This window comes from Sceloporus undulatus, chromosome 4, assembly GCF_019175285.1.
Source record: "Sceloporus undulatus isolate JIND9_A2432 ecotype Alabama chromosome 4, SceUnd_v1.1, whole genome shotgun sequence".
Taxonomy (NCBI): Eukaryota; Metazoa; Chordata; class Lepidosauria; order Squamata; family Phrynosomatidae; genus Sceloporus; species Sceloporus undulatus.
In genome coordinates this window covers 140462554-140488534 of record NC_056525.1, presented here as the reverse complement: position 1 = coordinate 140488534, position 25981 = coordinate 140462554, and the positions used below count along the sequence as shown (strand labels likewise).

At 39.6% G+C, this 25981-nt stretch overlaps 2 protein-coding genes and 1 long non-coding RNA gene across 3 annotated transcripts in view; 2 read left to right on the top strand and 1 right to left on the bottom strand.

Annotated features, from left to right (window-relative positions):
* MTRR (5-methyltetrahydrofolate-homocysteine methyltransferase reductase) overlaps nt 1–25981 on the top strand; it is a 328893-nt gene that overhangs the window by 153549 nt on the left and 149363 nt on the right. The window lies entirely within an intron of this gene.
* ADCY2 (adenylate cyclase 2) overlaps nt 1–25981 on the top strand; it is a 149046-nt gene that overhangs the window by 29148 nt on the left and 93917 nt on the right. The window contains exon 2 of the mRNA XM_042465160.1: nt 2868–3065. Within this exon, the coding sequence (XP_042321094.1) occupies nt 2868–3065 (198 nt within the window). The remainder of the gene's footprint in view (nt 1–2867; nt 3066–25981) is intronic.
* On the bottom strand, nt 20709–23173 carry LOC121929533. Its single transcript, XR_006103688.1, has 3 exons — nt 23069–23173; nt 21261–21332; nt 20709–20984 (listed from the first exon to the last, which is right to left on the bottom strand). It is a non-coding gene; the product is annotated as an uncharacterized LOC121929533 (long non-coding RNA).

The following is a 25981-nucleotide window of genomic DNA, read 5'->3' as shown; positions in this document are numbered from 1 at the left end:
CAGATGCAGTACGATAATCTCCAAAGCATTGTAAAAGCTAAATCTGGTAAAGAGCAAATTGGGCATGGTAATTTCCATGTAGAAGCATAATGTGCACTAAATAAATCTATAGGTAGACCAGGAAAACTACAGTACTTAAATGTAATTGAGCACAAAAGTAAGAAACATTTAGTTCTCCAGAGAAAAAGGTGATTAAATTATTGCCCATTAGCAACAAAGGAGCTGCTGAGGTATTTGATTATTATGAATCATTGTATTCTTCACAAAAGCCAGAGAGTTGTCATATTAATATTTTTTAAATGGATTATGTATCCCACAATCAAGTGCTGAAGTCAAGGAGTTTATGAATTGTATTAATGTATAGGAAGAGGTGGTTAATGCAACAGAGACACTTAGATTTACTGGGTTTAGATGATTTAATAGCTGACTTTTACAAGATGTTAACTGATACTTTAAAACATCTTTGGTGGAAGGATTACAGGAAATGTAGGAAGGAATGGCTTAGATCTTAAGATCCTATTGTGAAAAGAATTATGTGTGAGTTGGGGAATGTGTATTAGCATAGTGTATTCAGGAGTGGTTTTTAATTTAATTAATCTTTATGAAGCTCTGTCAACCATATTGAATTAAAGACTACTGTCTATGTGAATGTTAACTTGGGGGACAATTCATGTGTATGTATAACTTAAATAATAATAAATAATAAAAACTTTATTTATATACCGCTTTTCCAGCAGATCAAAGCAGTGTACAGAACCAGTTGAAATACACATATAACATCAATTACAATTTCAGATACACTCCAATAAAAATAAAACCTATAGAAACAACGTATAAAAACAATCTTAAGATATCTCAGTCACAGGTTAAACATCTTGAAGTAAGCTTTTGTTAGGGAATATCTTTCTCTATAATGAGTCAGGAGGGTATGCTAGCCCGAAGAAATGAGTTTTCAGTGCCTTTTTAAAGACATTCAAGGTAGGGCTTAATTGGATCTCTTCAGGGAGTTTATTCCAATACCTCGGAGCTATCGATGAAAATGCTCTCTGGTGAGTTACTGCCAGTCTCACCTTGGGATACTCAAGTAGGTATTTCCCTGTTGTTCTGAGAGTGCGGGGCGGATTGTGTAGGGAGAGGTGTTCCCTCAAGTAACTTGGACCCAAGTCATGTAAGGCTTTATAGGTAATGACCGACAGTTTGTATTGAGCCCAGAAGCTAATAGGCAGCCAGTGAAGAGATCTTAACACAGGTTTAATATGGTCCTACCTTGAAGTGCCAGTGACCAATCTGACTGCAGCGTTTTGAACTAGCTGAAGCTTCCGAACCTGGTACAAAGGTAGCCCCATGTAGAGCGCATTACAGAAATCTAAACGAGAGGTTACCAGTGCGTGTACTACTGTTTCAAGGTCCTTTCAATCCAGACAGGGATGCAGTTGGCGTATCAGCCGAAGCTGGTACCAAGCACTCCTGGCCATCGCATCCACTTGAGATGATAACTGTAGGGATGAGTCCAGGAGTACTCCCAAACTGCAAACTTTGTCCTTTAGGGGAAGTGTGACCCCATCCAGGAGCGGATGGCAAATTTCCCTGTCTGGACTTAGGCACCCCAAGTCCAGACAGGGAAATTTGCCATCCGCTCCTGGATCACGAGTACCTCTGTTTTCTCTGGATTCAGCTTGAGTTTGTTTTCCCTCATCCAGCCCATTACTGACCCCAAGCAAGCATCCAGAGGAGAGATGCCTTCCTTAGTCACGGTGTCAGTCGGAGACATGGAGAGAGCGTACTGATAACACCGTGCTCCATGTTTCCGGATGATCTCTCCCAGCGGCTTCATGTAAATGTTAAACAGCATGTTTCACATATACCTTATACACATAGCACAAAGGTAATTTTTTACACAATATTTTAAATAATTTTGTGCATGAAACAAAGTTTGTGTACGTTGAACCATTAGAAAGGAAAGGTGTTAATATTGCAGCCTCCCAATGAGGACAATTTTAGATTTTGGAATGTTTAAGGTTTTAAAATTCCTGAAAGGGGAGACTCTATCTGTATTTCAGGCAGGATCAAAAGAGTTTCTTAGGCTCATGTAATGGGCTTTTGTTTGAGCTCAGTGGAAATTTTGACAGTTCACCATGCTGATCTATTAACTGCTCTTGAAATTTATATTAGTTTCACAAGCTGTTTGCCATGCTTTATGGAGGCAAACCCTGTGCTTGTGTAAAGAGTTTCATTATTCTATGGAGCCTAGCTTTAGTCTTCATAAAGATCACTTGCTTGTAGTGCAGTTCTGAGTATGTTTACTCAGTTTACTGTCATTGAGTTCAGTAAGATTTCATAATCTTTAGTAAATGTATTTAAGACTGCAACCTTTGTTTCCTTTAAATGAATATGTACACAGAGAGAAAAACAGAAACTGATTTACCATAAACTGCTCCTAATGGATAAAGTTCTGTAGTTCCAAAGGCAAGTGGTCTCCATGATCACAGGTTTGAAACTGTGCTCCTATAGAATACAAAAGCTCAAGTCAGTTGCAATCTAATATGTCTTAAATTGTTTTTACAGCCCTTAGGACATGCACAGCATTTGTTTTTGCTTGAATTTTATTTTTAAAAATCTTGGAAATTTTTTAATTCCACATTGATTAAAGATGCGACACCATTGATTACCTTGTGACACCCAGCCTCCAATTTAAACTGATAATATTCAGCCCTTGAAACACACCTTTTAGGCATCATACCCTAATTCACAACTGAACTGAAACTATTTGGCTAATCAGATATTTCTTGGTTCACAATACTAAAGGTCAACACTGGTTTCCTCTTACATGTATCCAATTGAAAATATTCCTTTCTTCTTGTTTTCAGGAAACTGAGGACCATGTGGCATTCTTGGTAACTGTTCCAACAGCCCTGGCAATTTTCTTTGCTGTATTTATCCTTGCCTGCATAGAGCCATTGTTCAAGAAGCTCCTACGTGTTTTCTCTGTAGTAGTCTGGGTGTGTCTGGTTGCCATGGGATATCTCTTCATGTGGTTTGGAGGAATCATCTGTCCTTGGGACCAGGTAGGGGCTTTTTCTTCTTCTTTTCTTTTAAAAGTATGGAATATGGAATTCAGTCTTAATGGTTTGGGAAGGAACAATTTGCTTTATCCAGAATGGTTCCAAGTAAAGATCCAAGATCCAAGCAAAAGAATTTCTTGGTTGTGTCTGGAAATCACACATGTATTATCACCATGTAAGATCCCTTCATCTAGGCTGGAAAATATTCACGGCAAAAGGCTGCATACCTACAAACATTCTACAAAAAGGGAGGATGTTCAAATAAAGAACATAGACACAATATATGTATATATGTGTGTGTTTAAAAAAGATTGGGCAGAATCAAGTGGAGATGCTTTTGCACAAGTCCCACTGAAATGACCTAGAACCAGGCAAGAGCACGTTCATCAAATGATTTACCACAAGCCTGCCATTTAAAACCATTCAGTGTGGATTTTCAAAACAGGAGAAAGTGCTGGCCAATGCAAGCCTGGTCAAGTGTTAAGTATGCCAGTTTTCTTTTGGATCAGCTGTCTAATATGCAGAGTTCTATAATGCTCTGGAAAGTTAGCTTTCCACACGACTGCACCACTGTTTGTTTTATTACCACTGTCACTTCTCTATTTTCAAATAAAAGTAAAGCCTGCCTACCCCAACTGTGGGCTTGCCATTCGTGGATTTAATCATCCAAAGCAAAGCGGCCACATGCATACAAATGACTATTGAAAACCATGGGACTTGAGGTCCTGTGGTTTTTTTGCATCTGTATGGGAGTCCGGAATGGAACTCCCATGGATACTAAGGGCTGACTACATTCGAAAATAAAGTAGCAGCCGCTGAATAGAAAATATCCTATAGAGCTATAGGAAATTTTTTTATAGGATTCATTTTTCACTAGGAAATATTATCTTAAGATTGGAGCAGGTAAAGTGCAGTCCCAGGGCTGCATAAGCCCCCAGATGTCTTTGTGATCTGGGTTCTCCCTTTTTCTGGTAAAAAAAAATGGAGGATGAACTACATGAATAGCCCATGAGAGGCAGTTCACTTTTTCATTAGGTTACAGAATCTCCCTGCACTAATATCAAAGCATACCTGTTTTCAAAACTAGACATCGTCTTCTGACTTTTTTTTAGCATTTTGGATATTCAGTGTCATCCCTAGAGACTGCCAGGGCACAAAACCTGCTCACTTTTGCCATATTTTTAGGAGGACTATCTAGTTGCAACTGTAAAAGTAGAATAATATATTTAGGCGGGTTATAAACCGCCATAAAGTACGCGCTCCGCGCGTACTAGGGTTAGGAAGGGCCGTATTAGGGTTAGGAAGGTTCTTACCTTCCTGACGGCCCTTCCTCCCAGTACGTGCGGAGCGCGGACTTTTTCGCGGCGCCCATCCACATGGGCGCCGCCATTTTGAAGTATTGGACGCTGTGCGTCCAGACGTGTCGCGGTGGAAGTGACGCTGCGAGGGCGCACTCCACCCCTTGCGGCGCCACTTCCGCGTTCCAAAAAGGAGCGGCATTTCGGCGCTCCTTTTTTGCTGCGCGGGGAAGCCTCGCGGTCTGGCCGCTGGGGCTTCCCTACGCAGCGAATGACGGCGGCGGGAAAACAGCCCCTTGAGGGCCGTTTATAACCCGCCTTAGACTTTCACTTTTTTCTTTCTTTCATAACAGTCTGGATTGTAGGAGAGTTAAAGCTCTTTTTTGTTTTAGCTACTTTGTTTTTAGTGTTTTAGTTAGCATCAGGTATTCTAGTGTTTTAGTGTTTAGTATTATGTATTTGCTTTAGTTATATATGTACATGTATTTTGTTTGTCTAGTCTTTTTATTTTCTCTTTTAGTTATATATTTCTTTCTGAATATTTATGGTTTTCTTTGTGAATAAGTTTGTTTGTATTAAAACTAATAAATATGTAATTCTAAGGGAGGGAAATAAAACATGTCCAGTTTTAAAGAAATGAAGTGAAACCTAAAAAGGGCTCAAAGTGAAGGAAGCCATTTTCTTTTTTTCAGTAAAGTGAATCACCTGCTGTTTATCAAATGGTGATGCAAAAAGCTAACCACTGATACTTCCAACAGGCCATTATACAGAAAGCTCGTATTTTGGAATTAAGAGGTATTAGGAAGGTCAGGCAAGTTATCTTTCTGCATTTGTGAGTAAATGGGGAACAAAACCTTAGTATTTTTCCAACAAGAGTGCATGCATTTTTGTTTTGTATTTCATGCTGATGATGATGTCATGTACATTTCTTTCTTACCCTATTTTTGGGTGCTTTTTGGAGATTAGATCCTGTAACAACAACAACATCGTAGGTCAGTAAAATGAGTATTCAGGTTGTTGGGGGTAATTGGCTTACAAATTGTAAACTGCTTAGACAATGCTGACTTCACTATTAAGCAGTATATAAATGTAAATGCTATTGCTATTGTTATTGCTATGTCCCTATTTAGTACAGTATCTCACCCTAGATGCTGTACGATAAATCCCACCAGCCAACATGGTCAATAAGCATGTGATGTTTGTATAGAATTATGGAAGGTGGTGGATTAGGTAAGACTGTTTTAAAATGTAAAATTAGGTACAGTCAGCCCTCTGTATGCACAGATTCTGCATCCACAAATTCAACCATCCACAGCTTGAAAATGTTTCCCCCACCCCTCCACCAAAAAAATCCCAAAAGGTAACCTTGATTTTGCCATTTTATAGAAATGACACCATTTTATTATCCCATTGTATATAAAGGGGCTTGAGCATCCACAGATTTTGGTATCAACGGTGGGTCCTGCAACTGAACTATGGTAGATACCAAGGGCCCACTGCACTCGAGGACCAACAAATATCTAGAGAAATGTTCTGTCTAGGAACCTCTAGGTTCTCCAGCATGACATTTGGCAGAGGTGGACAATAGAATCACACTGGAGGACCTACCGATGCATAGAGAGGATATATTAATGAATCCTTCAATAATCAAATCTTTTTTAGTTACTCTAGTTTTTTGCGTTCTGTGCCACAATCCCCTGCTGGTCATTATTTACTGAGATTACAGAGCTTCTCCATCTACTGCTACCAGTTATACAGCCGATTTGCTTTCTGTTTTGGTCATCAAGTCTTGTCTAAGTAAACAGTTCTGTTCATTTGTCTGCAGAATGTATTTTTCACAACCTGTTGACTTCACACAATTTGAAAACTTTGTGAGAAGTCACTCTCTTGCGATTGTCATTTTCAGGGCAAAACACTATGGACCTTATCACAGAGGAATATTGTACGTTTAAATGGGGTTTATCTTGTGAAAATCCAGCAATTGTTATTAAATTGCGATTAAGATTTTCAGACACAGAAAGATAAAAGAGCCATTATCCTGAAAATAAAGAGGGGAATAAACAGCAAGAAAGCATTTTCGAGATTTTCCCATGAATGATTTGTTGCTGTTTATTGCCTGGTTATTCACAGGTTAATGGCACTTTAATTGCTTTTCAGCGTGATGTCGTGTGAAAAATTGTGCAACATTCATGACATATTCCCAGGATAATGGCTGTTTAATCACAATGTCATGTGAAAATCTTAATTGTGAATGTGCAATTTTCACAGGATAATCCCCAATTATACTTCCAATAGCCCCATGTGGTAAAGTCCTATGTAATTATGTGATTGAAAATATCCCATTCCTGACCACTGACCATTTCTAGTTTTACAGTTTCTAGGCCTGTTACAGACTGCCAAAATAAAGCTGCTTGGGGTCTCTTTGGAGGTATGCTGTTTAAATGATGCATGCATCCTAAGAATCCGGAAGCTGCACCAAAGCTGCACTCCAGTGCTTAGGAACGGAGTGTGGCTTTGACGCGAGCTTCGGACTCTTAGGACGCGTGCCTCATTTAAATAGCATGCCTCCAAAGAGACCCGAAGCAGCTTTATTTTGGCAGTCTGTAACAGGCCCTAGTTTCTCCTGACTCAAGCTGCTCACATTCCATGTTTCTGTTAAATATGTTGTGCAACTTTGGACTTTCCTTTAACATCTGAATATATCAGTCATTGAACATCCCTTCAGTTTGAGTCCAGTTGTGTCATTAGATACATAGTACTCCTCCTCTGCCCTTCCCTAGTCTGTCATCATCTTAGGGCCTTTATGGTATGGTATGGTATTCAGGAGTGGTTTACCATTGCCTTCTTCTGCATAGTACTAACAGGAAGGTTACTGCTGTTGTATCTGAAAGATCCTTCACCAGTATCATCTCTCTACTACTACTACAGCCCTTTCTGGAACTTGTCTCCTCTTCTTCATTTTCTTATGCTGATGCAGCATAAGCCATTACTCCTTGAAGAGGATGAATGCATCTTATTGAGGAATCTGCCTTGGGTAACCTTACATAAATGTTGATTATTTCTATTCTTTGCAAAAGGAATAGGATAAATTGATATCCTCTGAGGTTTCTGAACTCGATACCTATTTTACAACAGCAGTGAACATTTTTCCTGGATTGTCATAAGCTATTCTGTTTCATTTTGGCCATCTTCCCCTTGGGCAATATGGGAATAACAATGTTACCAATGCACTATATTTTATGCTGAAAACAATTGTTTTGAATGATGAACTATGAACATAACAGTAAAAAAAAAATCACCTGCTTTATGAAGCTGATGTAAAGGTTACTGACATAGTATATGTGAAGTGCTTTTAAAACCCTTAAACTGTAATACAAATGCTAGGTTTTATAGAACCACAATGAAATTGAATGCCTTTCCCCAAATAATAGGATAAAAATTCCTTAGGTTTAAAGTAAGATTTTATGTGCTGACAAATGGACTCATTTATCAAAAACTATAGAAATCTTTCTTTGCAGTTTGGAAGCAAAGATAGACATGTCATTCTTCAATGTGTGACCTGCTTTTTAAAGTCTACAGTTTTAATTTGAACAGCCAGCTTGTTGCAGTGCAGCTGCAATGTTCAATCCTATGCATGCTTAACCAAAATAAAAACAGCAAGGCAATCATTCATGCATTATCAGACCTACAGAGAAACATTCAATTAATTAGTTTTCAAACAGAGCCAGTATGTGGAAAACAACAACCCTTTGAATTTAATTTACTCAAAAATACGGACTTAACATCTTTTCTCCTTGGTGTGTATTGCCTCATGATTAAACATACACTTACTCCAGTACTTGCCTACTCACAATGTTAGGTCTACCTCAAGCTATCTACCTCTTTCCCTCTGATAGTACAAATGTATACACACCCTGACCTTACTAATGTATGCTGTTCTGTTTAATTTAAGTGAAAACATAAAGGGAAAGCAAGTGTCCAGCCCACTGACTACAGCTACGCTTCTGAGTTTCAGTGCTGGGAAAGAGCAAAGCTGACTGCTTCCATTAGGCACTCAGAGAACCAAGAGTATAACTACAGGGGAGGCAAAGTGAGGGCATTTGTCCATAAATAAAAGATCTGCCCCTTTAATGATTTTTTCTTTCAGTCCCCAAATTTCTACTATTGCAAAGAATGAAACACTGAAAATCATTTGCTGTGTTCACATTCCCTTGGTCACTTTGCTTGTCCCTTTTCTTTGGAAATATAAACTGTAATTCCAAATGCTCAACTGAGGTTTTCCGTTACTGCAGTGCTAGAAATTTGGGGACTGAAGGAAAATTTAATTCCAGGGTTTCATAATTTTTATGAGGGGCAGTGTCTTCATTTTTCTCACCCTTGTAACTGTGCCCCTGCAAAGAGCAGAGTGTGGAGTTCATGAAGAGACTGAAAATAGTCACGTACATTGTTGTTGTTATTGTTACATTTTTCTCTTCGGGATGAAGAGGGATGCTTGCAGAATTCTCACTCTTGGCTGGCTGTGGACAGGGAACAAGAGGGAGCAAAGCTGGTACAAATTACCAGGGCCCAGTGATCTAGAGGGGACCGAAGACTCAATTATATGCCGTACATGTTTGTCTTTCTTGGTAGTATCATTATTTGTCAACTGTTTTGACATCCCTTGTAAAATTGCAAAGAAATGGAACTTTCAGCGAAAAGAAGAAGAATATGCAAAGTTCTGTATTACAAAATTCTAAAGTCTGTGTTATTTTGAGAGAGCAGGACTGGGTCCAAGTGGGAGAAAAGAAGGTGCAGGTGAGCAAAGGTACACAGTGGCACCATCAAATGAAGGGAAGGAAGCAAGAGGGGCAGATGGATGGGCAACATTTGAAGAAGCCATAGGTAAAATGCAAGAACTCCAGTGACAGTGGAGTTAGTGGAAACAGACCTGGAGACAGTCAGCCAAGTGTAATTCATCTGTCTAGAGGAGGAGGAGGAGGAGGAGGAAGAAGGACACCTCTACCTCCACAACCTGTGTGATCAGCTCTCCCAATTCTTCCCCTACTCCTCTACATCTAAGAGCAGTTCATAATGGGCATTGGTCAAAAAACGAAATCAGGCAGGCAGTTTGGGGATGCCTATGTGTTCCACTCTCCCCAAAAAGTTTAAAAGGTTTTTGGGAGAACGAGCAAACCTCTTGGGTCTCAAGGTTTTTCCCCACAGGAGCCCAAACCCTCTTTCAGCTTTAGGTGCTGTGCAGCTTGAATATGGAGAACAGCAGCTGCTACATTGTGTCATAGAAGTCTCTAAAACCAAAAGAAAGTGCAGCTACAGAAAGGCTAAGGTTTAATAGGGCCAAGTTTATGAGGCTGGGGCCTAAATACTCTCTGAATCAGCCTTGAGTATTAGTTGGATAGGAAACCATCAATGAATGCCAGCTGCTGTCGCCTATATTTCAGAGGAAGGAACTGGCAAAACCACTTCTGATATTCCTTGCCTAAGAAAACCCTATGAAATTCATGCCATGTTGACAGGCAGTGTGTAGGTGTGTGTGTGTGTGTCTGTGTGAGTGTAGGTTTTACTATGGCCAAATTCAAATTTGTTGGAAATTGCCCATCCCTCAATTTTCATGGCATAGAGGTTAAGACGGGCACCTTAACTTGTAATGACCATTCTTTTTGTGCATAAATGAATTCTCTTAGACAGATAATTGCCTATCTAGCTTGAAAAATTTATTTTTGCTGGATGTTTCATGGGCACTACTGTATATACTCGACCTCATATAAGCTGACTTCATATATAAATTGAGGGCAGGTTTTGGGGCGAAAATTGTGGATTTTGATATGACCCGTGGATAAGTCAAGGGTAAAACGTAGGGGCATGTAATGAAGGATGTAAAGGACAAGGCAAACAGTGCCAAAGAACTTAAAAAATTACAGCAGGCATAGCTATTTGTACTCATACTAAAGACTGGATGGATGAGAGAGTAGAAGGGGAACAATGCTTCCAGGGCAGATTTAACTCTTGCCTTTCACTTTCACCAGGGGATGTGTATGTGTATTTGTATACAGTGTGTGTGTGTGTGTGAATTAAAGTACAGTACTTACATTGAGCCTTGGATAAGTTGACTCAGTTTTTTTGAGTCCATTTTGAAGACTTATTTTCTAGACTTAATTTCTAGACTTATACATGACTACAGTATGTCCTGATACTTTATGGAACTTCACAGATAGGCATTTATTTGATATAGTGATCTGGTACTGGCTATTGAAAGATTCAAAGGATTTATTAAGGAAACTTTTCTAGATTTGAAATAATAATTTCCAATGGGACTTTGTATTTCTTAGCCTGTAATGTTTTGAAAAGATAGCTGAAAATTACTAAAACCCCAATAGGCAAAATGAGTTATTTGATCCATAAATGACATTTGTAAGACGTGACAGAGTTGAAGTGCAACCTGAAGATTACCAAACCAAGACTTAAGAGCCTTTCTCTTGAAGATGATAGAAGATGGTGGACTTTCCTTCACCGGGAGTCTTTAAACAGAGGTTGGATGGCTGTCTCTCAGGAGTGCTTTAGTTGTATATTCCTGCAAGATGGGAGGTTGGACTACATAACCATTGCTGTCTCATCCAACTCTATGGTTCTTTGATGCCTTTCAGGACTATTTTATCTTTTATTAGTATCTTCCTCTTTGCAGTTTTAGTTGCTGTTAAGTAGCTTCAGTTCAGTATGGCAGTATGGCAGGAGTAAAGGGGTAATTAAGAAGTTATTAATTAGTCAGTTCCTGTTATATATAAGGGAAGGCTTATATAACTGATTTTCTCTCTTGTCATTTATATTGTGAAATAAAATTTCTAGATATGATATGAATGAAGTATATGTGTGTGTGTGTGTGTGTGTGTGTGTATGTGATCTGTCTGTCTGATTAACTAAAATATCCGGTGTAAGCAATATTAGCATGATTCTTGCAATTATTCCACTGCTTTGAGTCCCTATATTGGGAGAAAGCTGGGATATAAGAAAATAAAATAATAACAATAATAATTTCTGTAAATATTTTATATGTGTGTGTATTATGAAATACGTTACATAAAAATAGCAATGGTGATAATACACATACATACACAAACATGTTGTAGTACTTTAGAAGTAAATGTAAAACACATGGAGCTGTTTAAAAAATAAAAGTTGTCTTTTGCTCTTTTATATGTTTCTGTTAGTGTTCTGAAGAACAAAAGCCAAAATATTTTAAAGTAATATGCTTGTATACCATAATATCATTAACATGCCACAACAACATCTTTAGAGGTTTTATTAAACTGAAACGTGAATTCCCATCAATACAGTATTGTATATATGGAATGTTTGTAAGACTCCAGTCCACTGCAGCAATCCAAAATGTGGATCTGTAGGTTTTAGGGGTACATTTGCACATCTGACAGGAGTAGTTTTTGGGGTGCACAGCCGTACATCTGCAGAAGCAGGAAAGGGAGAGCACAACCTTTCACTGAATTCTGTTTGGTGTTAGTCCATGCACCTTTTAAGTTAAAATATTTGCTAGGCAAATGAATAATGTTAGCACCATGTTCAAAATACAGTGTTAATGCACACAAAGCTGTGTCCTTTGTTTGCTTGTTTGTTTGTTTCTTCTATTAAATCTATGTATGTTTTGCTGTAGTGGCAGCAGTGGCCATTTTATCTCATTCTGAACAACCTTAGGGCTCCCTGTCATCCTAGTTAAAGAAGTAGTCAGTAAAAATCAAAATTTGCTGACATACCAGAGGTGGTTCCTGAAAAATAAAACATAACAGAAGAGACAACTGCAAAGCTGAAACTTTCACCAGCCTCAGTTATACAATATATTCAAATACTACAGTGCTTTAGATAGCATGCTACAACAGAAATTGCTTCTGAAGTACATTTTCATCTGGATCATCAATTAAAAGTGCAAACATGTGCAGTACCGTTTCATGAATCAAACAGTGAATTTGAAATTGCGGGTTGAAAAGAAACACTATTCAACAGCTTTCAGCAGCCTGCGTGAGGTCCTTCAGGAAAAGACGGTTAAGCCTTCTGACCATATTAAAAGCATATGGAGCTGTTGGATTTATTGACTTCTTAACACTCCTGACATATAGCCAGCACAAGTCACTGAACCATTTTAATCTAAGCAATCTGGAAAAAATAATGAAAAAGTAATTAAATAGCAGATAAAGATTCTCATTACTAAAGATTTTTCCCCCCTCTACCATTGCTTTGCCAAGCATGGAAATCACAGCTATAAAAAATTCACTTCGGGCCTTTTGAATATTTCATATGGATAGTCTAAGCTCTAAGCTCTTTTATGGATAATAGAAATAGAAAAGATTCTTGAGGTAATCACTTTCAGAGTAACAAAGATAATCTTAAAACAATAAAGAAGTAGTATAGAATTGCAGTTACAAGCTATGAAGAACTGACTGAAAGTTAGTGAATAATCTATTGATATTTAGCTGGAACTAAGAGCTATGAGGAAAGCTTTTCTGGACCAGAGGAAGGTCTCAAGGTATGAGAAGGTTCACCTGACCAAGAAGAATGGTGTGGGAGTAAAGCTCTGCAAGTACAGCTTCTGCAAGCAAAGCTGAAATGTCATAATAACCAAAGAAGCAAACAGGCAGGGCAAACAAACCAAGGTTCAAAGGCGCTATAAAGTCTTCAGATTGTGGAATAGCAACAAGCCCAGGAGCAGTGGCATCACTAAGGTTGGTGTTATCCAGTGCGGTCACTCATGGTATCAATTCCCCCCCCCCCCCCGCATTAATCTCCTCCATTACTACACCATACAGATTCCTTAGAAATTTTTTATACTAATGTTACTCATAAATTGTAGTTCCCGTATACAGTATCACTGAATCTAATGGTAATAGTTGTGATATAAACAACTAGCACAATTTAAATTGTACTATTAAATTACAATATCGTACACACAGCCTAAATGTATTTACATATACGTAGTTCCTTGTGAAAGTGAATATTGGGTAAAATGTGATGTTTTAAAAGAAAATTTGTTTAAATAATTTTAATTTTTTTAAAAAATCAACAACCTAGTGTCTCTCCTTTCTCCTCCCACTGACTCTCACCCCACCTCTTCAGCATTGTAATGGGGCACAGGTGAATGCCACAGCCTGTTTCTGCCCAAAGGCAGGTATTTTGAGGAGCAGTGGGGTCACCCCTTCTTAGGGTGTTGACTGGTGCAGTCCATATGCCCCCCCCCCCCCCCGATGCCACTACCCAGGAGGTTCTAATGGAGGAAGTGGGAGGTGAGTGGCTTTACCTGATTTCTTGGCCAAAAAGGTTCTGCCCAAATAGTTTTGCTTGTTGATCTAAACTGGCAGAGCTCTGTCTTTCATCACAATCATTTGCCATGCCTTCTATAGATTAGGTTCCTTTAGCAGCAACCTAACGTGAAACCAATCCAGACAAGGAGAGACAGGCAGAATTAGGAGATTATCGCACAGCCATCTTTGCCCTGGCTGTGCATGGGACAGGATGGGGTCAGAAAAGGGGGAAATGGGTATTATCACACAGTAAATTGCTGTGCTGCTGCCCAACCATCACTTGTACCCCAGGTGCACTGTGCCGGCAGGGCATGCCCAGGAAACGGGTGATGGCCAGGCAGCAGCGTAGCAGTAATTTACTGTGCGATGATACTCATTTTTCCCCGTTCCGACCCCATCCCGTCCCAGGCATGGCCAGCGCAAAAATAGCCATGCAATAATCTTAGTCAGATCTGTCCCTTTGGATGCAGAGGTTCTGAATTAGATCCAGGTCCTAGCCTCATGGCTTGTCCTGAGGTTGTTAGACTGGGATCCTTTCAACCAGGGATCATTGAATTGTAGTCTGTAGCTTTTAAACCTGCACCTCCTGAAGAACAATTCCTCTCCATATCAGAAAAAAAAGGGAGGGGGAGCAGAAATAATAAGAAAGAGGGAAGAAAATAATCTAGGACAAAAAGTCCAAATAATTAATGTTACACATTCTAGTTCCTCTTCCAGTTAATCCCACAAACTAAATTTCCTACCCTCACACATTTGCCTTCTCTTTCATTGAGGTCTAATTCTTTGTTCTACTATTGATAAAATGATAATTTCCTTCATTCCCTTGCTTTCAATAGAAGATCCTCACATATATAGACATTGGGCTCTAAAAAAAGAGTAATACTGTATACAGTCACCCCTCCTAACTCACAAATCTGAGATCCACGACCTTGATTATGGGCAGGGGGCAACCCCCATCATTTCTAATGGCACATGAACCTGGACTGCACGCATGGCCCTATGAGGCTTGAATATGTGCGAGCCTCCGTTTTCACAGGGGGGGGGTCCAAAACGGATCCCGCGCACAAACACAGGGCCAACTGTTGACAGAGATTAGTAATGTTATCCTTGCTTCTACCAAGAAACTATGACCCCCAAAAGAGAGAAATTCCTTTCAGTGTCAACTGTTTGAAGATTACCATTATTATTATTATTATTATTATTATTATTATTATTTGTATTTTAAGGGGGTGGGTTGAGGGTTTGGACTGTATGTTTTAATCTTGTAAGCTGCCCCGATTGCATTTTGTATTTTGTAGCGAGGAGAGATATAAATAAATATTATTATTATTATTATTATTATTATTATTATTATTATTATTAACCTCCAGCCCTTAATGAGCCTCAGAAATATAGTGTCCCTAATTCAAAGTAACCTCTGTAAGTGACCATGGGCAGCAGATATCGGAAAAGGACAGAGTTTGACTTTACCTGGATAACACACCTAAAAAGTTCTCTCCCTCTTTCCCTTACACACACACAAGTATCAAGAGGCCAGTATAAAGTTAACAGTGCGAAGAACCCAAAGGTTTGGGCCACTGCTTCTTATTTCTGTGCAGCCTATGGCAAATCATAACCCACTAGTGAACCCTCAACCATAAGAGAAATTAGGGTTGTAAAATGTATGTAACGAGACCTTTAAAGACATTTTACTGAGGTTGGTGGACATAAAAAAAATCAATAAATGTGGATGTTCTGACCAAATTCAGTATACATTTTTTGAAATATAATTTGCCAAACTGAGTGTTTGTTGCTACTCTTGACCGAAAAATGAAGACCTATATATGCTTTGTCCCTCCTTCATGAATAAAATAATCCAGTGTTGATTTACTGAGAATACAGATTTAGATGTAATTAAAATAAATAATTTCAGTCTGTCAGTTTATTTACTTAATTAGAAAAATAAAGCATAGGTCTGTATTGGCATTGAAAGAGCTGCTTAAGAAGCCAGGTTCAGACAGCCTGAAGCTGCTGCTATTTTTCATGAATTCCTGAAAATGTTGAAACCAAGAGACAGACACCACTTTGTTGCAGCAGCTGTTATTTAAAGCTAATGTTTTCTCCCCAAATACTTATAGCAGCTGCAGATCCTGCTTTTCTAGTTCCATTTTCTATTTCAAAAAGGACAGAAAGGAAAATACGTGTGAGAAAAGGGAGATTAATACTATGGCCTAAATCCTATTGGGAGTCTTGACTGAAATAGAACCCTGGAATTAATGGGATTTACCTATGAGGTACCATTCAAGGGGTGGGAATAATCAACAGGATGCAATTTATGCCCTTGACATCTGTGAGTTGATCCATACATATGTGCTAACATGTGTAAATTCTGGTTGTGTAATCTGTCCTCTTCATTTTTCAGATTGCATTTTTTTCATTCTTCATTTTTGTTTCATTATTTACTGTTACCCACAAAGATGTGCATGCTTGGAAAGCCTCCACACTAGTGGCAGTCTGTCTTTAATAAGCCGGGAAAATTTGGCTTTGCTTTTCTAGAGGGGGTAACATCAGGATCAAAGCACCAATTATACTAGTACTGACTGATGAAGACTCCAGACTTGAGTAAATGAATTAATCTTTATTAGGGAAGAATATGAAAGGATGCACATAAAAGAGAGACTCGTTCTAACACCCAGCATACAGAGTTAACTGAAATAGAAAAGTGAAGGGAAGCAGTTTAGGTTTGGATTGAGGGGTTATACTGTATCTACCTGTCCTGAAAAGCAGGAGAGATTCAGACCGAGAGTTTGAGGGCAACCAGAGTGACTGAAACCAAACTGGAATATGGGGGCAACAGCCACCAGCAAAGCGGGAGGGGGGGTGTGACTGTAGCAAAGAGACTAGGTTTTCTTGAGCATATTTATACCTTTAAAATATCCTCAGGCCAAGGTGATTTCATGGGAAACAAAGACTTGATAGCACTTAGAAAGAACCAAAAGGTTCCCAAAGTGGTGGCTTGTAAAAGATGAAAAAGCCAATTTGACTCAGAGTGGATTTATTGTCTTCACAACCCCTCAACAAGATGTGGAATATTCCAGTGGGCATGAAAAGGAATTCCAGTCTTGTTTGATCAGTTGTCAGAATTCTTCTTTTGATATTTGGTTTCTGTAAGAAATGCAGTGTGTGAGGGTGTGTGCGTTTTCTCTCTCTTAAGCCCCTTCTCCCATTGTTAGACTTTCACATGTCTGGAGTCTATGTGCTATATTCACAATACTATCTTCTGCTGTATTTCCTAAGTCACTGCAACCTCTGCAGCCCATGCAGGCCTTCCAGCAATTTGATATCAAAACATAGCTGGATTGTGGGGATATCAGGACACTTGCATGACATGCATTAAGTATAGGTCCCTCTGCACATAACCGAGAGCTGCGTCATTGGAATTATGTTGATGCTGAAGAATCTTGGCCATTAATAACAATAGCCCAGGCAGATAACAAACTGAAATAAATAACCACAAAAATGCAAGTTTGAATGGAATTCCATCTTCTCATAACATGGATTAGAAACTCAAATAGAAAGCAACTACATTCAATTTTAATATGTTGAAATAAGACACAGAAAGAAATATGGTCCATATATATCCAGTCTATATTTACAAAAGGCCGATTGTATCACTTAGGCCCTGTTCAGACCGGCCTGAAAGGCCGGCCTGGGGGTGGAATCAGGGCATCGCATCCAGATGACGCACGTCCTGACTCTGCCCCCCAGGGTGCCATGATGCCGCACACTGCTCCACACAGCGCACAGCGTCTTGGGGCTCTTTTGGTGCTGTGTCCATATGCTGCAGCGCCGAAGGAGTGCTGTATAGCCACATCAATGCTATCGCACCCGTTTGAGGGCACACAAAGGAGTCCCTTTTTGGAGACCTCCCATGAGGTGGCTGCGGCCCCAATCCAGCTAGAAAAGAGGTGGTGTCCTGCCGCCCCTTAGAGGCTGTATGTACAACCCCTAATGTAAAGTCGAAGGCTTTCATGGCCGGCATCCATAGTTTTTTGTGGTTTTTTTGGGCTATGTGAAGAAACTTTTCTGGAACATGGCCACATCGCCCAAAAAACCCACAAAAAAACTATACAACTCCTAAGTTTCAAAGGTACTAATGGCTTCCTCCTTCCTTTTCTTTCTTTTCCTTTCCTTCTTAAATTTTTATATATAATTTAAATTTAATTTTTATTTTAATGTTAATCAGTGTACCTGACAATAGAGCAGTTATGTTTTAGCTTTAGCTGCAGCGTAACCCCAGAATAAACTACGGTAACCATGTTTTTCTGTACTACATTAAATTTCTTTCTGTGATCTTTCCTCATAGAGAGAAGTTTTCTTGTGATTGGGCAGGGTATAAATAAATAATTTATTATTATTATTATTATTATTATTATTATTATTATTATTATATTTATGCTTCTGACAGCCCAAGGTAGACTATACAATATGGGCCTATACTTTTCTTAGAGAGATGAATGATCCATGTATGAACGGTGTATAGTGTTATCACTTCCATGTATTTGGATGGGATTGCTGCTACAATTACTAGTTATTTTACGAAGAATTTCTGTACAGAGGTCTGTCAACACATTTCTGGATAATGAGATTATATGGAAAAAATTAAGCTGCAGTATAGGATGGATGCCTAAATTTGGACTTAGCAAGTAAGGGAGGTGTGATAGGAAAAGGAGGAAGAATGTAAGTGTAGAGAATTAAGAAAGAATTAAGACTGGATATATGGTAGAAAATTGTTTTCACTTTCAGATGTCTTCCTGGTTAACATTTTAATTTAAATGTTATTTCTTCCTGTTGTTCTATGTTGTTTATTCCAATCCCTGCTTTGAGCTTTATTTTAGCATTACTGCCTTTGCTCAGAGTATCACAGCAATAAGGTTGTTGTTATAAATGTCAAAGGGCAAAAAGGTTACCTTATGGAAACAAATATCTTCCCCAAGAGAAGATAGCTATAAACCATTCCTAAATTCATTCATAGCTATAAACTGGAAAGTTACAACCAGGGGCTTGAGCTGTCTATTAACTTGGTAAATGCAGGTTTCTGCCACTAGATATAAATGGGGTATTCTTTGGACAGCCAGAATGGTATAGTGGCTTGAGCGTTGAGCTAGAACTTTGGAGACCAGGATTCACATCCCTGCTCAACCATGGAAACCCACTGAGTGACCTTGGGCGAGTCACACTCTCTCAGCCTCCAAGGAAAGCAAAGGCAAAATCTCTCTGAACAAGGTCACCATAAGTAGGAAACAACTTGAAGGCACACAGCAACAGTTTCTGCAGTGGAGTTGAGGAGGAGTGAGCTGTTGGCTGCGAGCTTTATATGAGGGATAGAAAACTTCCACTGATTTTTTTTCTTTGTTGTCTTAACTTGTTGAACGTCATGAGATTTAGAAGAGCACAATTCCTTTTGTTTAAACAGCAAAAGCAACGTAATACCTTTTATAGCAATGAGAGAGTTTACCAAAACTCCTCTTCAGGCTGGGTGCTAGAAATGGGGCACCAGGGGAACTGGTAAATGGTCTTTTCGATGGAATGGAGGAGATATTCTGTAGACTAGCAGTGCAACTTTAAACCTTTCTACTCAGGAGCAAGTCTGTGACTGAGTTCATTCAGTTTGCACTTAGGTAGGTAGGTATAGGATTGCAACCCTAATTAGGTTAGGCCACAGTGCAGAAAATCTCAAGTTGCAGCAAGGCATGCGTGAGTGAAGGAGCAGTGGTGAGGGCTTTATTTAGCAGACTCTGCTGTGCTCCATAGAGAAGGAGAGCAGATAACTCTACATTTGTGCCCATTTGTGTTTTTCCCAGAATGAATCCCCCGGAAGGAATTGGCCCAGTCATTCACAGAGGCCTCCAAAGTAGATCAGTTAATCTTTCCACGTCAAGATGTGCTCCCTATTTGTATGGAGGATATGAAACCAAATACATTCACATTTCATGTGCTATAATTGGCAAGTGACAGTACCCTGCTGGTTATGGAAGAACAGTTGTTTCTTTGCTGATAATGAAAACAGATCATTTGAAAGGGAGAAACTGAATGCCTACTAATACTTAACTGACATTTTTAGCAAATTTTAGAAATCGGGATAGATAGATCTAGATCTAGATATGTTGCTGCCAATAAACAGTGGAAATAAGATTCTGAGTTTTTAGTTTTTTCTGTCCCATTCCTTGTATAAATGTGCATGTCTGTTTCAATGGCAGTTGCAATAGTGGAATAATATTTCTCTATAATATCTTCACTCATGTATGTTGGGTTGTAATAGAATCCAGACTGCTTTCTTTTTGTACTGTCTGTTTGATGTATTGAAAATAGTTTTAGGTTTAGGAATTAGGTTCTCTTTGCTTCTGAACACCAAATTATACAGCGTTTTATAGAAGAAACTGTCAGTGAGAAGGAAAGAATACTTGAAAAGAAATATATTATAAATGTGTTACAGCGACATTTCTCACCTTTTTTTATCATGTGGTTTTAAAATATATTTCCTTCCATTCTAATCTTACATCTTCTGAGATTTACAAACACTTCCACACCCATCCCATGTTTCTCTAAAGACCCTGCAATCTTGTTTTATACAAGGAAAAATAATCTTGGGGATTGATGATGTGGAATAGAAATGCTGGGGAAAGAGAGGGTAGATATCCCATTCCCAAGTCACTACTTTTTTTGCCCCCAGTTGCCCCCAAAGTTTATTCTCCAGTCCATAAAAGCTCCAGAGTTCTGTATTCTGAATCATTTAAATGGATATTCCTATGTCCTGAAGACTAGGGGAAAATGGGTAGGGAATATTCCTGGAGAAACATTGGACAGGGTCATCATTAACACCTTGCACAAAAACATATTCACTGCTTCTCCATTCTGTATCCCTTTTGCTAAACCAATTTTGTGTTGTGCATTTGTGTGTAATATGTGGTTATACAGTAATGAGTGAGGTTAAAACGAAACACACAAACATGACAAGGATGTAGAGAAAACACAACTTTTTTCTATATCATATAAGCAAGATCCACTCTGCAACGGTAATGTCCCAGATACATGATTGTTGTTATTTTTAAGAAACAACAAATAGTTCTTCAACTGCACAGGCAACAAGAACAATTTCTTTGATTCTTTCTCAGAAATATTTTGTAAAGAAGCAACAAATAGTTATTCTGACAGTTATTCTGATCACTATTTCCTGCTTGTCTAGCGGATCATCACTCCATTGCTGTTCAAGTCTTCCTTTCCATCCCTGCTTCTTCTTCCAGTGACTGCCATGGTTGCTTTCCATTTCTCAGAATGTTCTTTTTCTGAAAGACATCATAATCATAACTTTAGGACAAAGTTATAAATAAAAACACTTCACATTCACAACATATTTACAATTGCTTATGCATGCATTGTTGGATGCAAAATTTTAAAAAGCCACCCTAGGAAGTCTGAAGATTACTTTAAAAAGTTGATTTCCATTGTATGAGCAGCTCATATTTATATTTTCAGTCCTTCTTATTGGGTTGCGGCAATAGCTACACTTCACAAGATGATTTTCCCTCTTTCTGGTTATACGTACAACAGCTGTGTCATACCTGTAACCGATCCTTCATTATTCAAGCCAGCAGTGACCTCTTTCTTCATGTCTGGAACATTAGTAGAGGCAGCTAGAAGAAGACAGATAAGCCAGTTAACCTTTCAATTTAAAAGTCATTTATTTTTAAAATTCATAAACACTAATAATATAATCATGTACTAAAATAAACAGAGATTCTTACATCTATTAAATCACCTGATGCTGAGATTAATAATTAGGCACACACTCGCATGCAAGTATGTGGTGGATAAATAACGTAATCCCCATTTGGATGGAAGGTGCTATATTTGGAACAATTAGTACTACACTGAAATCATTAACCCTAGCAGAAAATAAAACTAATGTAATATTATTTGCTGGTGAGTCAAAATTGTTGAAGTATATTTTCTCAATAGCAGTTCTGTTCCTTAGAAATAAACATCTTTTTAAAATTTACAAGTTGGACATATTTCTAGTTATGGACATAGGGCTGGAGCAGAAGGGTGTGAAAGAGTGACCCGAGTCCACTCCAGCCGCAGGTGAGTAGGGACCCTGCTGACCACACGGCACTCTCTCAAAGTGGGCCATGGACGCAGGGTTCAACCTTCCTCCAGGAGCTGGATTATGCCAGTTCCTTTTTGCTCCAGTCCAAAGGACCGGAGAGTGGCTTCGGCACAGCTTCCAGCCGCTTTAGAAGCATGCGTCATTTAAACACCATGCCTCCAAAGTGGCTGGAAGCCACTTCATTTGACTGTTCTGGGCCAAAGATATCCTTGCTAAAATGTTGAAAAATAATTGTATGACATACAAATGAACCTTGGCTTTATGAATGCTGTTACTTTTTGAACAGGCTACCTTTAAACCTTCTTCCCTTACCCAACTCTCTCTCATGTCCTCTCTTTCAAAATCTTTTTCTTTTTCAGTATGGTTACAATGTCTTTGTTATAACTATCTTTTATAGTAATGAGGAATCATTACTAGCTCCTCTCTTGTGTAGTGCTCGAATGTCATTGACACCACCTTCGTTGTCTCTTGTCTGGCTCCATGTACTGTATAAGAACTTTGTTCTCTCTTTATCCCTCTCTGTGTGTCTCGCATCTTCTTCTTTCTCTTTTTTCTTCTCTCATTCCTCTATCTACTCACTCTCTTTGCTTGGTATTTATTAATTCCTCTCCACTCTTTTTCCTGGGGTCTGTCCGCACTGTCCAAATAAAACGTCCTCTTCCTGTTTCCATGGTAGAGAGTCCAAACAATGCAGGGCCCAATCCCTGGACCAGGGGTAGGCAACCTGCGGCCCACGGGCCGGATGCGGCCCGGCAAGGCCTTGGGACCAGCCCCCGCCCAGTCCTGCTGCTGATTGCCGCTGGAGCCTTTGGCCTCTTGCGTGAGGGCGTGGGGCCTTTGGCCTATCAGGAGGAGGCGGGGAAGGGGGGCAGGCGGCAGGCAAGGGGGGCAAGCGGCAGGCAAGGGGGGGGCGATTGTCTATAGAAGCCTCCGAAACATGCATTTATATTAACATTTTTTTAAAAATCAGCAAATTTTTTTGCGTGTCCTCCATTTTTTAAAAAAAAACAACCTGTCCTCCATTTGAAATTTTTATCCTACATTTGTCCCAGTTTATTTATGTATTTAATTTTTTTAAAAAATATTTAATTATTTATTTTTTTGGCTTCGGCCCCCCCCAGTTGTCTGAGGGACAGCAACCCGGCCCCTGGCTCAAAAAGGTTGCCTACCCCTGCCCTGGACTAATGTCAACTCTTTGGATCCAGCCTGTTCAGCACCAGACCCACTGTGTACTCCTCTTAAAACACTTTTTAAAAGCCTCACCTTTTGCTTCTGATTTTCCTGGAAAATCCAGCTTCTTCTGTTATAATGCTGGGTGGCTGTTTACAGTGTGTCTCATTGTGCCACCCGGTGCCACTGCTGACACGGCATTTGCTGTGAGGACAGAATGAAGCATCCAGCAATGATTAATGTTCAGTGCCTCGTTCTGATATCAGAGGGAGCTTGAACTTGAAGGGAAGATGATTACATGGAGAATTTTTATTTATTTTTGGGACATATCATGAAAAAATGTAACTCACTGGGGGGATGCTTAATAAGGTGGAAGGCAGTAGGAAAAGAGGAAGATCATGCTACAGGTGGATTGATTCAGCAAGGAAGCCATGGCCCTGAATTTGTAAAATCAGAGTATGGCTCTTTATGACCAGGGCTGTTGGAGGTCTCTCACTCATTGTGTCACTTTAAGTTGGCTTGATGTCAGATAACGTCTTCTACTAATACTATAGCATGGGATTCACTGCCATAAGATGTAGTGGTGGTTGCCAACTTGGCTGGCTTTAATGTGGAACTGGATAAATGTATGCAGGCTTCCTCGATCAGCAGCTGCCGGGCAATATGGCTATATAACAGCTGCAGAATCAGAGGGCATATCCCATTATATATGTGTTGCTGGAAAATGTGTGGGTGCTGGTAGGCTTCCCATAAGGCCCTGATCAGCCACAGTGTGAACAGTATTGTAGATAAGGCTGGCCTGATCCATTTATATTCTTCTGTTCTACTATTGCAGTAGTTCTGGTCCTTCCTCTCGGGCAGGTCCCAGAGGGTGCTGCTCGGGAACAGCTGCTCCAGTAAAATGGAGCTCACCTGTGGGGTTCCAGAGGGTGCTATACTGTCCCCGATGTTATTTAACATCTATATGAAGCCGCTAGGTGAGATTATTCGGAGTTATGGAGCTGGGTGTTATCAGTACGCTGATGACACCCAGATCTATTTCTCCATGTCTTGTTCATCGGCCTCGAATTCTAATGCGACAGTCAAGAGCGCCTGTTATCAGCTTTGGCCGATACGCCAACTGCGCCCTTTTCTGTAAGTAAGGGATCTCAAGACTGTTGTACACGCACTGGTAACCTCACGTCTAGATTTCTGTAATACGCTCTACATGGGGCTGCCCTTGTGCTTGATTCGGAAACTGCAATTAGTGCAGAACATGATGGTCAGAGTAGTGTCAGGAACATCGAGGAGGGACCATATTACTCTGGTATTAATAGCCACTGGCTGCCTATTAGTTTCCAGGCCCAGTACAAGGCATTGGTTATCACCTTTAAAGCCCTAAATTGTTTGGGTCCAAACTATCTCAGGGACCGCCTCCTACAATATAATCCTCCCCGTGCACTCTGGTCCTCTGGGAGGAATTTGCTGCAGCCTCAAAGATCTAGGCTTTCAGCTACCTCCCAGAGGGCTTTTTCTGTTGTCGCCCCCAGATTATGGAACGACCTGCCAGACGAGATCTGTCAATTGACATCTTTAGACAGCTTTAAAAAGGCTGTCAAGACGGATCTCTTCCGGCAGGCCTTTCCTGTATAGATAATCCCGGCCTCAGGAACCCTCTTCTCATGAGAGTCCCCAAGGTCCTCCCTGGGAATTTAAGTCGAATGCTACTGCAGTTTACTGTTTTGTCTTGCTTTGTTTTGTAATAATGTGTATGTGTTGGTGTTGTTTTAATTTGTTGGTTTTAATTATAATTGATTTAATAACTTTTTAAGGGGGAGGGAAGTAGATTTTGATGTATAATGTATACATCAAAGCTTTTATTTTGTTTTGTTTTGTTTTATTTTATCATGTCTCACATTCCTTCCAGCAAAGGATGCAGGTGTCATAGCAATTCTTTTAAGTAATTTTAGCAGGGAGTGAATGGTCCCATTTTCTTTATTGAGCTTGTAGCTGAATGGTGATTTATGTACTGCTTTCTCCAGTCTAAGGATATTTCCAGACAAGGCTTTCACAGTACCATTAGTATGCTCCATTTGTGGATGGGGGGGGGGAGTTGGAAGGATGGTCCATATATTGTTTTCCATTTTTAACCTTCTCATGTTTTCCCGTGGTTGCTTCTATTTTTTTATTATTAATAATAATAGCACAGAAGGTCTGTTAATGAAGTTAAGACAGAAAAGTTCCATGCTTTTGATTGCCACTGCTAGGAACTGCCTGCCTAAGAAGCCCAGTTAAGGGCTTCAAGGCAGTAAGAATATAGTGGTGCAATATTCTTCTAATTGACTGCAGTCCTGGAATATGATTGGACAGTTTAACCTAGGCCCTGTCTGCATGGGCAAAAAACCCCGGTTCCCACTTCAATGCTGGTGCTTCCTGATCACATGATACACTGCATCTTTCAGCGAAATATCATGGGTCTTTCCCCCATTAACCCGACTTTGCTCCAGAGCTGGCAAAGTCACAGGAAGGCTGGTGTTTCTCTGAAACCACAGGGTTAGTGCAGGATTTTCTGGCATGCTAACAGCTGGATCATGCCCGAATTGTACTAAATTAAAAGAGTTTTCTCCAAGAGTTTTCTGGGTAGCAGATTCCACAGCATGGACTGTCATAGAAAATGCCCTTTCATATGTCTTTACCAGGTACATGGGTTGTTTATGGCAGGTATGTTTATAAAGCTTACATGAGTGAGAAATGCTCTTTCAATTACCAAATCAGCCAATCCATTTAGGGGCTACACACACACACTGGGGGTAAATCCCATTGACAAGTATAGGATTCTGAGTACTTTAAACTGAGTGCGGGAATGGATTTGAAGCCACAGGAGATATTCCAGTGCTTCATATAAGAGTCATGGGGAGTTTTCATCAGAACATTAAAGAAGTTACTTTTTTTTAATACAGCTGTGTGATAACTCACACAGCTGTATTTTTTAAAAAAGTAACTTCTTTAATGTTAATAATAAGTTTT